Source organism: Lissotriton helveticus, chromosome 10, assembly GCF_964261635.1.
Source record: "Lissotriton helveticus chromosome 10, aLisHel1.1, whole genome shotgun sequence".
NCBI classification, from domain to species: Eukaryota; Metazoa; Chordata; class Amphibia; order Caudata; family Salamandridae; genus Lissotriton; species Lissotriton helveticus.
The window spans coordinates 340,562,477-340,579,455 of record NC_136071.1 but is presented as its reverse complement, the minus strand read 5'-3'; the positions used below and the strand labels follow the sequence as shown (position 1 = coordinate 340,579,455).

General features: G+C 45.4%; 1 protein-coding gene across 6 annotated transcripts in view; it reads right to left on the bottom strand.

The window, feature by feature from the left end:
* Positions 1-16,979, bottom strand: part of CDC25A (cell division cycle 25A) — a 235,362-nt gene that overhangs the window by 178,691 nt on the left and 39,692 nt on the right. For 3 of the 6 annotated variants that reach the window (XM_078662497.1, XM_078662495.1, XM_078662496.1), the window contains exon 14: positions 5,828-5,926. In XM_078662497.1, coding sequence (XP_078518623.1) covers positions 5,828-5,926 — 99 coding nt within the window. Of the gene's footprint in view, positions 1-5,815; positions 5,927-16,979 lie in introns of all 6 variants that reach the window. The other 3 variants (XM_078662494.1, XM_078662492.1, XM_078662493.1) reach the window with 1 other exon arrangement.

Below are 16,979 nucleotides of genomic sequence, written 5' to 3'. Positions count from 1 at the left end.
GACTGGTTCTATTGCATTCTTTTGCAGTAGATATTCTACCTCTGGTCTTAGCAGTATAAGATGTTCTTGTGACATGGGACGCTGCCTGGGTGGTATTGTTGGAGGAGTGGAAGTGAGCTCTAGACAATAGCCTGACTGGAACTCCATCACCACAGACCGGTGGGCAAGACAAATAATTCAGACAGGTAGGAACTGTTGTAACCTCCTCCCGACAGGAATGGAATGGTCTGGGGGGATGGATGGGAAGTCGCTGTTTAGGAGTAGAGGTGTTTAGATTATTGTTTCCTCTACCTCTGCCCTTATTGCTGTTTCCTCTATAACCTCCTCTACAGTATCCTTTATTAGGCGAGGTTTGGTCGGGCGCTTTAAAGGAAGAGGAGGTATTGTCAGTTTGGAAATTTTTAGAGGCGCCTCTATATGAGGAGCGACGAAAGGAAGGTCTATGGGCTTGTGTTTGTAAAGCTCCCATGGATTTTGCCCTGTCCGTATCTTTTTTCATCTTTTCTAGTGCACTGTCAACTGGCGGACCAAAAAGATGTTGCTGGTCAAATGCCTGGTTTAAAATACTAGTTTGTACCTCTGGTTTAAACCCAGAGATGCGTAACCATGCATGTCTACGTAATAATACCCCTGTGTTTATTGCCCTAGAAGCTGTGTATGCTGTGTCTAGTGCACACCTTATGGATGTATTTGTAATGACCTTGCCTTCCTGAATTAGATCAGAAGCCCTTGTTTTGTATTGCTCTGGCAAGTGTTGCATGAGTGACTAACTCATCATAATGAGCTCTATCATATCTTGCTAACAAAGCTTGAGTGTTATCAATCCTCCAGATATTAGCAGCTTGTGAAATAGTACACTTTCCTGAAGCATCTAAAAGCTTAGACTCTTTGTCAGGTGGTGGAGCATCCCCTGTTTGCGAATTTGCTCTTTTTCTCGCATTTGACACTACTAGCGAGTCTAATGGTAACTGTCCTTTAATGTATGCTGGATCAGTTGGAGCTGCTTTGTACTTTTTCTCTAGTCTGGGATTAATTACCCTTGCTCTGACTGGGTCTTTAAATATTTCTGGTGCATGTCTTACCACCCCACTAAGTATTGGAAGTGTGCTTGTGGTTTTATGTGATGACATTAAAGTGTCCATTAGGAAGTCTTCTTCCATTATATCTGCATGTAGGTACACTCCATGGAAAGTGGATGCTCTATGAACGAGCTGCGTAAACCCAATAGTGTCATCTGGGGGAGATGGTCTAGATGGGTATACATCATCTTGTGGTAGATCTGGTGCATTATAATCTTCCCATGATGGCTCAGGAATATCATCTGGGTCATTAATGTAATCTATGTGCTGCTCACTCTCTATGTCTTGTAAGTAACTATCCTCATCATCTTCATTTTGTGGTACAATACTATGTGTACTAGATGGTGAATGTACAGGAGAAATATGTAGTGGTACCTCTTTCTGGTCAAGGGATCCTCATTGGTGAGGTTTGAGCATGCTTTTTTTAGAGGAACTGGTGGTGTTTTAGGATAGTCCATCTTCGTCCATCTTCCTCTTTTCAGGCACTGAAATGATATGTCCAGTCTTTGGATTAATATGAAGAGTTATTTGCTTTGGATCAGGTTTAAAAAGCTCTTCTACTGGCAAATCTTTTTCGGCGCCAATTTTAATGGTATGGGGCAGAAATGCTTAGGTTTAACAGTGTCCATTGTCTTTGGAACGGTTCTCGTTTTCGGTTCCGAAGATTTCTTCTTAGGATTCGGAGTACGTTTCGACTCGCCTACCTTCGGTGTCGAAGTATGTTTCGGTACCGTAACCACCTTCGGGTCAATTTTTTTCAGAACCGGATTGGTTTTTGGTTCGGTAGCTTTGGGAACCTCTTTCGGTGCCGAACTCGCTTTCGGTTCGACCACTTTCGGTACCGAAGGATGCTTTGGTGCCGGTGTTAATTTGGGTTTAAGGACCTTCTGCTTGTCAGGACCGACAGGTTGACTCGAGCCAGAGTCAACTGGAGGCTTTTTTATATTCTTCACTGCCGAGCCCGGAGGCGGGGCGTTGGAAGGTTTTGGTCGGTGTGCACCTGGACCCGAAGGTGTAGGTGGAACCGAAGCCTGTCCCGGTATGGGGGGGGGGGGGGGGGGGGGGGGTGAACAGGGTTGACGTCTGTACTCACGACCTGTTGACCAGCTGGAAGATCTTCATCTTTGGATTGGTCCTAGACTCCAGAAGCTGAATCGTCTGCTTCGGAAGCGATGTCTTCTTGCTGTTGTTCTTCGGTGTCTACTTCAATTGGAGCCTCGTCTATGATGAGGTCGGATGTCGACGAAGATGACTGCGCCATTATTCTTCTAGCTCGACGGTCCCCGATTGTTTTCTTGGACCGGAACGAAGCACAGGCCTTAGTCTCGACTCTCGTGCTCTGGAGATAAGCAGAGATTGCAAACCTCATGAAGATCGGTGTGAGGGAATTTGTGTCCACACCGAGGGCACTTCTTGAAGGGTGTTCTTTCCATGAGCCAAAGGCCCGATGGCGCAGTTGGGCCAGACGGCCCCGTCGAACGATGGAATTGAAAAGTAAAGTCTCTGTTCGACGCTGGTAACCGGAATCAAGTCGACGACGATGCCGATGTTATTTTGATTGTTTACGGGTTCGAAAAGAGATCGGTAACGAGACCAAACGATGAACACATCCGAGCCCGATGGCGGAAAAAAAACAATCTGAAGATGGAGTCGATGCCCATGCGCACTATGGTCTAAGGGAGGAGTCATCCAACAGACAAAGACTCTTCCAAGACAACAACAAAGTGTAATCATCCGGGCCCACCACCAGATGGTGATCTAATGCAATAGTGTGTTGTCTGCAGCTCATATGCCTCGAACCTGAGGTTTCAAACTAAGAGCTTGAAGCTCACTCACCCTCCTTGCGGAGGTAATTGCTACCAGAAAGACTGTTTTGAAAGACAAAAGTCTCAAATGGTAGCTATGAAGGGGTTTAAAAGGGGAACACATTAAAAAAGTTAAAGCAAGATGAAGATCCCATTGGCGCATAACAAAAGGAGTAGGAGAAAACCTATTGGTGAGTCCTTTGATAAACCTCAAAACAATAGGAAACTTAAATAAAGACGGCTGATCAGGCAGACACAGAAAAGCCGATAAGGCTGACAAGTAGCCCTTAGCCATGGCCACAGCACAACCCTGATGAGACAAAGAAAAAGCAAACTGAAGAACATTCGATAAGTGAGCCTTTTAAGGGTCAATGGATCCCACTCAACACCATTTAACGAACCATGACCATCTGTAGGAGTAAATGGACTTGGAGTGTCACCAGGCCGATAAAATAAAATGCACCACGTCAGGCTGGGGTGAGAAGGAACTCAGGTTGCCCGTTCAATCTCCAGGCATGAAGGTGCAGGCTCTGAAGGTGGGGGTGTAGAACCTGCCCCTCCGACCGCGAGAGGAGGTCTGCCCTGAGATGGAGACGGAGCGGAGAGTGCAATGAGAGGTGAAGAAGATCTGTGTACCACACCCTTCTTGGACAATCCAGGGCGATCAAAATGACTTGGGCCCAGTCTTGGTGAATCTTCCTCAGAACTCGAGTAATCAAGGGTATGGGGGAAAATGTGTAAAGGAGTTGTGAGCTCCAACTCAACTGAAAAGCGCCCCCCCAATGCTCCCTGCCTCAGAAACTGGAGACTGAAGAATGACGGGCAGTGCGCGTTCGAGAGTGGCAAATAGGTCCACCCGAGGAGTTCCCCACGTCTGGAAGATGTGAAGAACTACCGCCGGATGAAGCCTCCAATCGTGGCCTGCGGAGAACTGCCGACTGAGACTGTGCGCACGCACGTTCAGCACACCAGCCAGATGATTCGCCATCAAGAAAATCTGATGGTCCAGGGCCCAGGACCAGAGTCGCAACGCTTCTCTGCAGAGACGGTACAACCCTACTCTTCCCTGTTTGTTGACATACCACATCGCGGTAGTGTTGTCCGGCAGGACTTGAACCGACTGACCGCGAAGGGAAGGGAGAAAGGCCTTGAGCGCCAAACGTATCGCCCGCAATTCCAGAAGGTTGCTGTGAAGCAACCTTTCCTCCGGAGACCAAAGACCCTTGATCTCCAGATCCACCAGATGAGCACCCCACCCTAGGGTAGAGGTATCCGGTATCACTGTGGCCACCGATGGAGGAAGATGAAAGGGCTGTCCTTGAGACAGATTGCCCTCCAGGCTCCACCAAGACAGATCGGCTGCAGCTTCTCTGGAGATCCTGACTGACTCCCTGATATCTCCGATGTGCTGATACCACTGCCTGGGAGACACCACTGGAGCGCCCTCATGTGCCAGCGTGCATGGTTGACCAACAGTATGCAGGAAGCAAACAGACCGAGCAGACCAAAGACCTTCAGAACTGGAACAACCGCTCCATTGCGATATAGAGAGATCATCTCCTCAATGTCGAGAATTCTTTGTGGAGGAGGAAATGCACGACACACAGTACCGCTCCTATGAACAGGTTGCACTGAGAAGGCACCAGGTGAGATTTGGGCACACTGATTGAAAAAACCCAAGTCAAACAACAGTTGAGCTGTTACCCGCAGATGATGAAGCACCATCTCTGGAGACTCCGCTTTGAGCAACCAGATACGGGAAAACAGGAATCCCCGACCTTCTGAGATGAGCTGCCACCACCTTTGTGAAGACCCGAGGTGCAGTAGTAAGACCAAACGGGAGGACTGCAAACTGGTAGTGTTGCGACCTAACCGTAAAAGGGAGATACTTCCTATGCAACTTCAGAATGGGAATGTGAAAATATGCATCCTGTAAATCGATTGACACCATCCAGTCCTCATCTTGCAGCGCTAGAAGAACCTGTACAAGGGTCAGCATCTTTAATTTCTCCTGTTTCAGGTAAAAATTTAGGATCCTGAGGTCCAGGATCGGACGTAACCTGCCGTCCCTTTTGGGGATCAGGAAATACTGGGAATAGCATCCCTGCCCCCTTTCCTGCTCCGGAACCACCTCTATCGCACCTTTTTGAAGGAATGCAAGAAACTCCTTCTGAAGAAGCAGCAAATGGTCCTCTGAACAATAACCTCGGCAAGGAGGGAACAAAATAATTCCACAATATGGAGAGTGCTAGAAAACCGGTATGCGTCGACGGCGCCGAAAAAAGGGAATTGACGTCATCACGCCAACGAGGTTCTCTTAGGGCTCCTGTGATGCCATGTGGAGTCACAAGCGTAACAGACGTCCACGACTGCGGGGAGAGCTAGGAAAAAAATCTGCGGAATGCTGGCGCAGGGGATATTCATAAGGTGAGGAATTCACAGGCAGATGTATCCATCAGAAATTGCTAATAGTAAACAGACTACAAAGTGCCAAAACACAACTTTGAAACAATCAAACAGTGTCTCCCTAAACTGTTCAATTACTAGCACCTCTTGGCACGCGAGTTGACCACCTAAAGTTCAGAGTTCAAGCACTATAGTAATTCCTTTGAATAAAGGAACATCTGTAGACACCCTCTAAGAAGCTCCAATTGTGGCAATCGCACAGCCTCACATCCTACTTTGCATTTATATAATACATTCTGGTTTATTTCGTCCAACTATGCATGTACCCAATTATGCCAACGAGAATGAATAGAGGATGTCTTAAGATTCCCCAAGGTAAAGTTTGAACAGACGGATGTTCAATTTATGCAATCAACAGATCCAAGACATTGCAGCTACTGGGCACATATAATGCATAAACTCCCAAGCTCAAGTGAATACAAAATAGAATGCTTTCAAGATGTGCTTGCAGGCACTCATGCTTACATTTACTCCTACCTTGATATGACCTCCTTCATATTCATAAGGATATCTGCAGTCAATTATAATACATCTGTCAATGAAGGCTTGAAAATTGCCATTCAACACGGATTCCATCTAGAAGTTGTGGAAAGAGGAAATTAGTGTGCTTGTAATGCAGTTGTCCATAATGTAGAATCAAAGATTTGAGAACGACCATGCAGAGCAGTAGTGAGAGTACCGCACAGCTCAGCACCTGAAAGCATTGCATCCAGAAACCAATTCACTGAAAGCCAAGTTACTGAGGAGACCAGTCTTATGAACTTAACGGACAGTTATAAAATACCAATGTTCTTTGGAAGTGCTGTGAATTACATGCAGGTGTAGAATTCAGCTATTAGACTGTGAAGAGAGCAAGCTAAAAATAGTGATGGAAATACATCTTTAAATTAGTATTAAATCAATTTGGTTTCAAAAACTCTTGCTGTAAACAAGACAGCACTGAAAGAGACTCCCCAAAAATAGATTGTTTTGCATGCATTACTATGGTGTATCGTGTAACCAGTACTAAAGGCCAATGACCACTACTGAAGTTCAGGCGTGTGATATATATATACATATATTTTTTTTCCCTCGGGTAACCTTTTCCCATATGATTCAATACGACGTGAATCGGAAAGCAGGAACTGACACCTTCTCTTGTGAAAATTCACGAGGACAATGATCACCTATATACACATATATACACACACACAATCCACCAAAACAGTCCAAACCAAAGGGAGCACTTTGCACCAAAGGGAGCACTTTGCACAACTGGTGCATACATCAGGGGTAAACTGCCCCATAATCCATATTCTCCAACAAAAAAGATAATGCTACACTCGCCAGGTGTAGGAGAGTAGGGCCTGATTCCTATGGTTACCCCCACTTCTTGTTGTGCTTCACTGGTTTTTCGACTTTAGTCTCGCTGTGGCCCTACTAATCAGGACCACAGCCTAGAAGTTCTCTCTCTCTAAATTGATATCATGTACTTTAGGTACATACCAGATTGGTTACTGGGTCACCCTAGCGAGTCCCTATATATGGTACCTTTGGTACCCAGGGCATAGGTACCCCAGAGGCCTACCAGGGGCTGAGGCATGTATTATGCCACCCCTGGGCAGCCTTCCAAAATGACACCACATGTCTGCACTTGAAGCCTGGGTAAGGTGGTGTACCTGAAAGGAATTTTATCTTCGGGATTAAGGCAACAATGTTTGCACCACTATTTAAGTACCACAACTAAGTCCAACGTGAAGGTGCTAGAGCCAGGAATGTAATCCCTATACAAACCCAACAAGGGAGATAGGGAAACCCTACTCCCTTGACAAACTAGACTTTAGAAAAATGGACAGCACCCTTCAAAATTAAATACACAATTTTTTGATGAAAGAAGTCTTAGTATTTGTTAAGTTAACAACAAGGGGCCCCAATTCAGTCAGCAGGGGACCTCGGGGAACATACTTTGTTTATGCAACAGTGGTCCCATGCATACAAGAAATGCGTACAACAATAAATATAGACAGAGTCGATCTATGTTATGAGCGACATGTCCAGCCGGACAGAGGTCTTTCAAGTTTACTCAATAAACACTTAGTTCAAACACAGAGAATACCTTCCACAAAACACCTAGTGTGGTACACAAGCCTGTGCCCAGCACTAACAGATCAAATACAGAAGGTAGATATAGAAAGCGAAGAAGGGCTTTTTAAGGCGAAAAAACATTTTCTGTTTTCAATTCAATTGTACAGAATTTGCAAAAGAAGCACCATTACATTACATAGTAATCAAGTTTTGTATTAGGTGCTAGATAGGTCGACGGCGTTTCGGACCCCCTATTAAATCATGGGGACCATCATCAGGACATTCAGTTAAAGCCTTAACATTAATTAGCCTCTAATTGCCTAGAAAAAGAAAGGAGATATGAACATTTAGGTACAGAAACTACAGAATTATATACGGGTGACTTGTAGTGAAACGTGCAACACTTCGCTACCTTAGCGGGTGGAGTTCATAATATGTGATGAATTCAGGTGTGCATTTACATGGTCGGGCGACAATACCGGAGTCTGGTCATGCTGGTGGGGTATACTTGCCGGTGTTCAGGTTTGGCGGTGACGCATGCACATTCAGTCCGCTGCGGAAGTGCCGAAGGTTCGGGATCTGGTCATGCCGGCATGGTGTGCTTGCCGGTGTTCAGGTTAAGGCGGTGTCGCATGCACATTCGGTCGGCTGCGGAAGTGCCGGTGGTTCGGAGTGGAAGCAGCTGGACAAATAAGGAATTGCCGTGACTATCAAAAAGTGAGAGTTGGGGACACTCGTGGCCTATATAGTAGAGGCGCTGGCGGAAAACATACATGCTTACCAGTGAATCCCACTGGAGCTTGGCCGATGGGAAATTTAAAAAAAAGAGTTCGATGTGATTGCCCTAAAAAGGGGGAAAAGGTAATTAGGGCATGCAGAGGTTGTTTACGGAGCTATGGGCGGGTGAGCGCGTATTCTTACCAGAATCGAGCGCACAAGTCCGCGGTACAATGTTGTATCCGTCGGGGCCTAGGGAAACATGTTGGGAAACCCAAGGCGTCAGGGTATTGCAAAAGCAGCCCGTATCGAGGCTAGTAGATGCAAAATTACAGCAAGGGACTTACCGGATTAATCGGCGTGAGAGTGTGCTCCCTGGCGTGCTCGTGGGAGGAAGTGAAGACTAAAGATAATTACGTGGGGACTGATTGGACGAGGAACATGTGACGTTCCTGGGCATGAACATGGAAGATGGACACAGGCTGTGCGGCCATCTTAGGAGAGAAGGTTTAACCAATAACCCGCGGATAGTGCGTGGAGTGAAGTGCATGTGACAATTATTTACTTTTAGTGAACCACATGAATTACATTTGAATAAAAGGATTACAGAGGAAAACATGAATGACTCGGGGCCATCATAGCTGAATGGATATTAAATTAAGGCAGTCCATTCCTCCTGCAGGTTCAGTCCAGAATTCAGACTATCAGTCTTCAAAATCCATTTGAGCTCTTCTCTGTTGAGTAAACGTGTCAAATCACCACCCCTAGGAGGAATGATGACCTGCGTGATCACAGTCCAGCGGATGTCATTTTCCGTGTGCCCCTTGTCCACGAAATGTTCAACCAGCGGGGCATTGGGTGTTTTACAACGGACCCGACTTCGATGTTGAGATATCCTCAGCTTGATTTTTTGCTTCGTTTGGCCAACATAGATTAGATTGCAGGGGCAAAAGATGGCATAGATGATATTACAACTATTACAATTGGTGAAAGTTCTTAATTCATTTCTCACATCTTTGTATACAAACTCTTTACCATCTACTGAAAAGTCACATACAACACAAGTCCCACATTTAGAGTGACCTCGGAGAGGTGGTAGTTGCCAATGATCATGGAGTGTGGTATTTCTTGCATTAGCCGAGGGCAATGCAGCCCTTACTAGCTGATCTTTAAGATTTTTGTTTTTCTTAAATGCAAAGAGGGGAGTAAACCAATTAAGTGGGCCTGAGTTAATATGTTCCATTTCTTTTTTATGCTCTGTTTGACACGATTGGAAATGGGTGAGAAAGTGGTCACACATACCAACTTGTCAGAGGGTTTTTTAGGTTTGGGCTCCAGGAGGGTTTCACGGGGACAGTACCAGGCTCTTTTCATGGAGTTTTTGATTAGACGCCTGGGATAGCCTCTAGTTCTAAGTTTCTCAAATAGGGTATTGGCCTCACTGAAATAGTCCTCCTTTTTGAAACAATTTCTCCTGAGTCTGAGGAATTGTGAGTATGGCAGACTGACCCTCAGGGCCCTGGGGTGACAGCTGTCATAACTTAGCAGGGTATTTCTTTCCGTAGGTTTACGAAAAAGGGAAGTATACAGAGTCCCATCTTGATGTTGGACGTTTAGATCTAAAAAGGAAATGTTATGCCTATTGTGAGACAGGGTGAATGTCAGGCCATTACAATTATTGTTAAGCCAGTGTAGGAGTCCATGGAGGTCATCTATTGAGCCACCCCAGATAAGAAAGATATAGTCTATGTAACGCTTCCAGGTATGCAACCCTTGAATGGGTTGCTAGGGGAGAGGATAGTATTAGTCTCCAGCCAATCCATATAGAGGATCGCCAGGGTCGGGGCAAAAATAGCGCCCATAGACGTGCCTCGCACCTGCTGGTAGTATTGTGAATCATACATGAAGAAATTGTGGGTGAGGCAGATCTCTAGGAGTTGTACAATGAACAGAGTGGGAACCCTGTGGGGGCTTGACCGAGTGTTAAGTATGCTTTCCTTAACCAACAGGGAGTCTCTCTGGGGTAGATTTGTATATAGAGACTCCACGTCAAGTGTACATAGAGTCTCATTTTCGGGATTGTAGGGATGATCTTCGATGAGATTAATCATATGCATGCTGTCTCTGATGTAGCATTGGGTTACTGGCACAAAGTCCTTCAGAAAAAAATTGACATAGTGGCCCAGTGGTTCTAAAACTGAGCCACATCCAGACACTATCGGTCTGCCCGGGGGGTTTTCAAGTCTTTTGTGGATTTTGGGCAATGTATAAATCACAGGGATTCTTGGATTAGTGATATTAAGGAAGTTGTATTCATGTTTACTTATAATGCCATTGGACAAGGCATCAGTAGTAAGGAGTTTGATCAGAGTTTGTATCTCTTTGGTAGGGTTACACGGTAGTTTACAATAGTGGTCCGTGTTAGAGACTTGGCGTTGCAGCTCATCTTTATAGTTGCCAATGTCCTGTAGTACAATACCCCCGCCCTTATCGGCTGGTTTAATAATCAGTTCGGTATTATTTTTTAGGGTGGCGATGGCCGATTTCTCTTCAAACGAAATATTATATGGTATGAAGAGATGGGTTTTTTCCAGATCCGAGATTTCTTTCAGGATGACCTTCTCAAAAGTGACGATCTCTCTCGGGATCATGTTGGAGGTGGGTGAAAAGGTAGATGGCGGTCTAAAGGGTGTTAGAACCACTGGGCCACTATGTCAATTTTTTTCTGAAGGACTTTGTGCCAGTAACCCAATGCTACATCAGAGACAGCATGCATATGATTAATCTCATCGAAGATCATCCCTACAATCCCGAAAATGATACTCTATGTACACTTGACGTGGAGTCTCTATATACAAATATACCCCAGAGAGACTCCCTGTTGGTTATGGAAAGCATACTTAACACTCGGTCAAGCCCCCACAGGGTTCCCACTCTGTTCATTGTACAACTCCTAGAGATCTGCCTCACCCAGAATTTCTTCATGTATGATTCACAATACTACCAGCAGGTGCGAGGCACGTCTATGGGCGCTATTTTTGCCCCGACCCTGGCGATCCTCTATATGGATTGGCTGGAGACTAATACTATCCTCTCCCCTAGCAACCCATTCCATCAAGGGTTGCATACCTGGAAGCGTTACATAGACGATATCTTTCTTATCTGGGGTGGCTCAATAGATGACCTCCATGGACTCCTACACTGGCTTAACAATAATTGTAATGGCCTGACATTCACCCTGTCTCACAATAGGCATAAAATTTCCTTTCTAGATCTAAACGTCCAACATCAAGATGGGACACTGTATACTTCCCTTTTTCGTAAACCTACGGAAAGAAATACCCTGCTAAGTTATGACAGCTGTCACCCCAGGGCCCTGAGGGACAGTCTGCCATACTCACAATTCCTCAGACTCAGGAGAAATTGTTTCAAAAAGGAGGACTATTTCAGTGAGGCCAATACCCTATTTGAGAAACTTAGAACTAGAGGCTATCCCAGGCGTCTAATCAAAAACTCCATGAAAAGAGCCTGGTACTGTCCCCGTGAAACCCTCCTGGAGCCCAAACCTAAACAACCCTCTGACAAGTTGGTATGCGTGACCACTTTCTCACCCATTTCCAATCGTGTCAAACGGAGCATAAAAAAGAACTGGAACATATTGAACTCAGGCCCACTTAATTGGGATACTCCCCTCTTTGCATTTAAGAAAAACAAAAATCTTAAAGATCAGCTAGTAAGGGCTGCATTGCCCTCGGCTAATGCAAGAAATACCAGACTCCATGATCATTGGCAACTACCACCTCTCCGAGGTCACTCTAAATGTGGGACTTTTCAGTAGATGGTAAAGAGTTTGTATACAAAGATGTGAGAAATGAATTAAGAACTTTCACCAATTGTAATAGTTGTAATATCATCTATGCCATCTTTTGCCCCTGCAATCTAATCTATGTTGGCCAAACAAAGCAAAAAATCAAGCTGAGGATATCTCAACATCGAAGTCGGGTCCGTTGTAAAACACCCAATGCCCCGCTGGTTGAACATTTCGTGGACAAGGGGCACACGGAAAATGACATCCGCTGGACTGTGATCACGCAGGTCATCATTCCTCCTAGGGGTGGTGATTTGACACGTTTACTCAACAGAGAAGAGCTCAAATGGATTTTGAAGACTGATAGTCTGAATTCTGGACTGAACCTGCAGGAGGAATGGACTGCCTTAATTTAATATCCATCCAGCTATGATTGCCCTGAGTCATTCATGTTTTCCTCTGTAATCCTTTTATTCAAATGTAATTCATGTGGTTCACTAAAAGTAAATAATTGTCACATGCACTTCACTCCACGCACTATCCGCGGGTTATTGGTTAAACCTTCTCTCCTAAGATGGCCGCACAGCCTGTGTCCATCTTCCATGTTCATGCCCAGGAACGTCACATGTTCCTCGTCCAATCAGTCCCCACGTAATTATCTTTAGTCTTCACTTCTTCCCACGAGCACGCCAGGGAGCACACTCTCACGCAGATTAATCCGGTAAGTCGCTTGCTGTAATTTTGCATCTACTAGCCTCGATACGGGCTGCTTTTGCAATACCCTGACGCCTTGGGTTTCCCAACAGGTTTCCCTAGGCCCCGACGGATACAACATTGTACCGCGGACTTGTGCGCTCGATTCTGGTAAGAATACGCGCTCACCCGCCCATAGCTCCGTAAACAACCTCCGCATGCCCTAATTACCTTTTCCCCTTTTTAGGGCGATCACATCGAACTCTTTTTTTAAATTTCCCATCGGCCAAGTTCCAGTGGGATTCACTGGTAAGCATGTATGTTTTCCGCCAGTGCCTCTACTATATAGGCCACGAGTGTCCCCAACTCTCACTTTTTGATAGTCACGGCAATTCCTTATTTGTCCAGCTGCTTCCACTCCGAACCACCGGCACTTCCGCAGCCGACCGAATGTGCATGCGACACCGCCTTAACCTGAACACCGGCAAGCACACCATGCCGGCATGACCAGATCCCGAACTTTCGGCACTTCCGCAGCTGACTGAATGTGCATGCGTCACCGCCAAACCTGAACACCGGCAAGTATACCCCACCAGCATGACCAGACTCCGGTATTGTCGCCCGACCACGTAAATGCACACCTGAATTCATCACATATTATGAACTCCACCCGCTAGGGTAGCGAAGTGTTGCACGTTTCACTACAAGTCACTTGTATATAATTCTGTAGTTTCTGTACCTAAATGTTCATATCTCCTTTCTTTTTCTAGGCAATCAGAGGCTAATTAATGTTAAGGCTTTAACTGAATGTCCTGATGATGGTCCCCATGATTTAATAGGGGGTCCGAAACGCCGACCTATCTAGCACCTAATACAAAACTTGATTACTATGTAATGTAATGGTGCTTCTTTTGCAAATTCTGTACAATTGAATTGAAAACAGAAAAAGTTTTTTCGCCTTAAAAAGCCCTTCTTCGCTTTCTATATCTACCTTCTGTATTTGATCTGTTAGTGCTGGGCACAGGCTTGTGTACCACACTAGGTGTTTTGTGGAAGGTATTCTCTGTGTTTGAACTAAGTGTTTATTGAGTAAACTTGAAAGACCTCTGTCCGGCTGGACATGTCGCTCATAATATAGATCGACTGTCTATATTTATTGTTGTACGCATTTCTTGTATGCATGGGACCACTGTAGTATTTGTTAAGACACATATGACATTATCATGCTTGGTTTCCCAATGAATATATACACAAAAGACTTTAGATCTTCAATTTTCTTTCTTTTATTCAGTTTTTCATTTTCTTTTAAAATGATCGCTGATAGCCAAAAAGCCAACGCGTTTCGTCCGTCACCGGACTTCTTCAGGGCTGAATAAACGTATAGTATTCAAATTCATAAATGCTGCATAGTTTTGTCTCAAATAAAGGTAATAAAAATATCAAAAGGAGAGTCCTTTCTTATATATGGAGTTGTGATAATTCAAAGCGACGTCATGATAAGATGTAGCATCGATATTTTGAATGGGCCAAGGTAAGCCAATAAACCGCAACGACAAACGTAGCAACAGGTCCTGTTGCTACGTTTGTCGTTGCGGTTTCTTTACCTTGCAGCATTTATGAATTTGAATACTATACGGAGGTTCAGGTGTTTTCTTCTATTCCTAGCACAATACATCCCCCTTGCAGGACATCTCGGGCAAAGCAAGACTTGGGACTGGATTGTCCCTCATTTTCACTGGCCCCATTTGTCTGAAGACACCAAGGAGTTTTGTCACACCTGTGTCACTTGCCAACGTAGAGTTGCGTCGGATGGAACTACAAAGGCCCCCATAATTCTACTTTCAGTGGTTGGGGTCCCCTTTGAGTGGGTAGGAATAGACATTGTTGGTCCACCCTCCAACAGAATATGGGCACAGTTATATCTTAGTGGTGGGGACCATGGCAATAGGTATCCAGATGCTATTCCCCTTAGGATCACTACAGCTTCTGTAGTGGCTGCGGAGCTTCTGGGAGTCTTTTCCAGATTGGGTTTCCCTTAGGAGGACTTAACAGACAGAGGTACAAACTTCATGTCGTTACATTACTGCTATGTGGAAAAAGTCTGGTGTAAACAACAAGTTTACCACACCCTACCATTCACAGTGCAATGGACTTGTTGGAAGGTTCAACAAGACCCTGAAAGGTATGATCATCAGAAAAGCTCAGGTAAAAATGGGATGTCTTAACACCCTACCTTCTCTTTGCCTACAGAGAAGTTCCTCAAAAGGAGGTGGGCTACAGCCCATTTGAACTTCTGTTTGGCCACACAGTTAGGGGTCCATTGTGTCTGGTTAAGGAGGGCTGGGAGCAGCCTCTCAAACCTGCTAAACAGGATATTGTAGACTATGTCTTTCGGCTGGGTTCACGTATCGTACAAGGAAGGTGGTCAGGAAAAATCTTGAGGCCAGCCAGAAGCTTCAGAAAGCTTGGCATGACCAAAAGGCTCTGACTGTTTACCAGCCAGGATAGAAAGTGTAGGTGTTGGAGCCTGTGGCGCCAGCAGCTCTCCATGACAAGTGGAGTGCCCCTCACACCATTCTTGAGAAAGAAGGTTAGTTCACCTACTTGGCTGACCTAGGTACTCCTAAAAGTGCCCATGGGGTACTTCATGTGAACCGCCTAAAACCTTTTGACCGAGCTAACATGAGCTTGCTCATGGCCACTGATGAGGGACAGGCGGAAGAGTGACCCTCTCCCTGCCCTGATCTGATCTCTCAGAACCCTGATGGGTCAGTAGATGGACTAGCCTTGGCAGGCAGCCTCATTGACCAGCAGCAAGCTGATTGTATGCAAGTCCTCACTCAGTTCCCACATTTGTTCTCCCAAACTCTTAGTCAAACCACCTGGTGTACCCACAAAGAGGACACAGGTGACCGCCTGCCTGTGAAGAATAAAATCTAAAGACAGCCTGACCATGTCAGGGATCGCATCAGACTGAGGTCCAAAAGATGCTGGAGTTGCGGGTCATTGACCCTTCGGATAGCCCGTGGGCTATTCAAATAGTCCGTGTACCAAAATCTCACACCCAAGATGGTAAGAGGTTTTGTGTAGACTACTGAGGCCTCAATGTGGTCACTAGGACTGATGCCCAGCCATTTTCTAGAGCAGATGAGCCGATTGATACTCTGACCTCAGCCAAGTACCATAGCACATTTGACCTGACTACTGGTAAATCAGACTGAGGATGCCAAAAAAACAGCATTCTCAACCCCTAGTGGGCATCAATTTATTGTAATGCCTTTTGGCTTGAAGAATGCACCTGCCACATTTCAGAGGTGGATGAACAAAGTTCTCATAGTTATGGAAGCCTATAGTGCAGCATATCTGGATGATATTGCTGTCTTTATTCCCACCTGGTAGGGTCACCTGGTCCACCACAGGAATGTTCGAGGCCTTGCAAAAGGCAGGACTTACTATTAAGACCACAAAGTGTCAGATAGGGGACAGCAAGTTTGTGTACTTGGGTTACCTGGTAGGTGGAGGCCAAGTTCAACCATCGGAGAACAAAATTCAGACCATAATCTACTGGGTTGCTCCCACTACCCAGACTCAGGTCAGAGCTTTCTTGGCCTGACTGGGTACTACAGGTGAGACATTTACCGGAGAGTTAATGGCACGGTAGTAACTGGTTGGCGTTCGAAATATTTGCGGAATACTGACGGACTTGCGGGCGGATTCTAAACGTCCTAAGAAAGCTGGTAACATTACAGAGGATCCAGTCTTTCTTCCTGGATATCCATCATCCATTGAAGGCATTATCCTTAAGTCCTCCCACCGAATAGAAGCCACCATTCCCTAAGGGAAAGCGGTAACTTTAAAGTTTCACTTACTCTTCACGTGATAATGGCTTTGAAATAGAACCAACATGAATTATTAACTCGATGCGGAATCCACTAGGACCTCTAAATTAAGCTGGATGGTTTTTTGGAGCTCGTTTTTAGGTTGCTCAACCTAACGTGAAAAGAAATCTTATTAGAATCAGCTAAGAGCAGACCCTGTAGAGACCAATAGACGATATTAATACGCTGTACAAACAACCTGACTATCTACATCCTCAAATCTTTATTGCGGACCAGACAATCCATCGTGAAGTAGTTCCTACTTCCCTCGCCTTCGGCGATAGGAGGTTGCCCGCCCACAACTTCTTTGTCCTGATGAAGACCCTTTTGTAAGGAAAAGAATCCTACTGTCCTTTCGGGTCGAAACGTAGACGACTACACACCACCGACCAACTCCTGTCCCAATATAGACATTGATCGCTTTAAGGGAGTTAGGCTCCTTCTACTTGAACAAATTTGGACTCTCCAT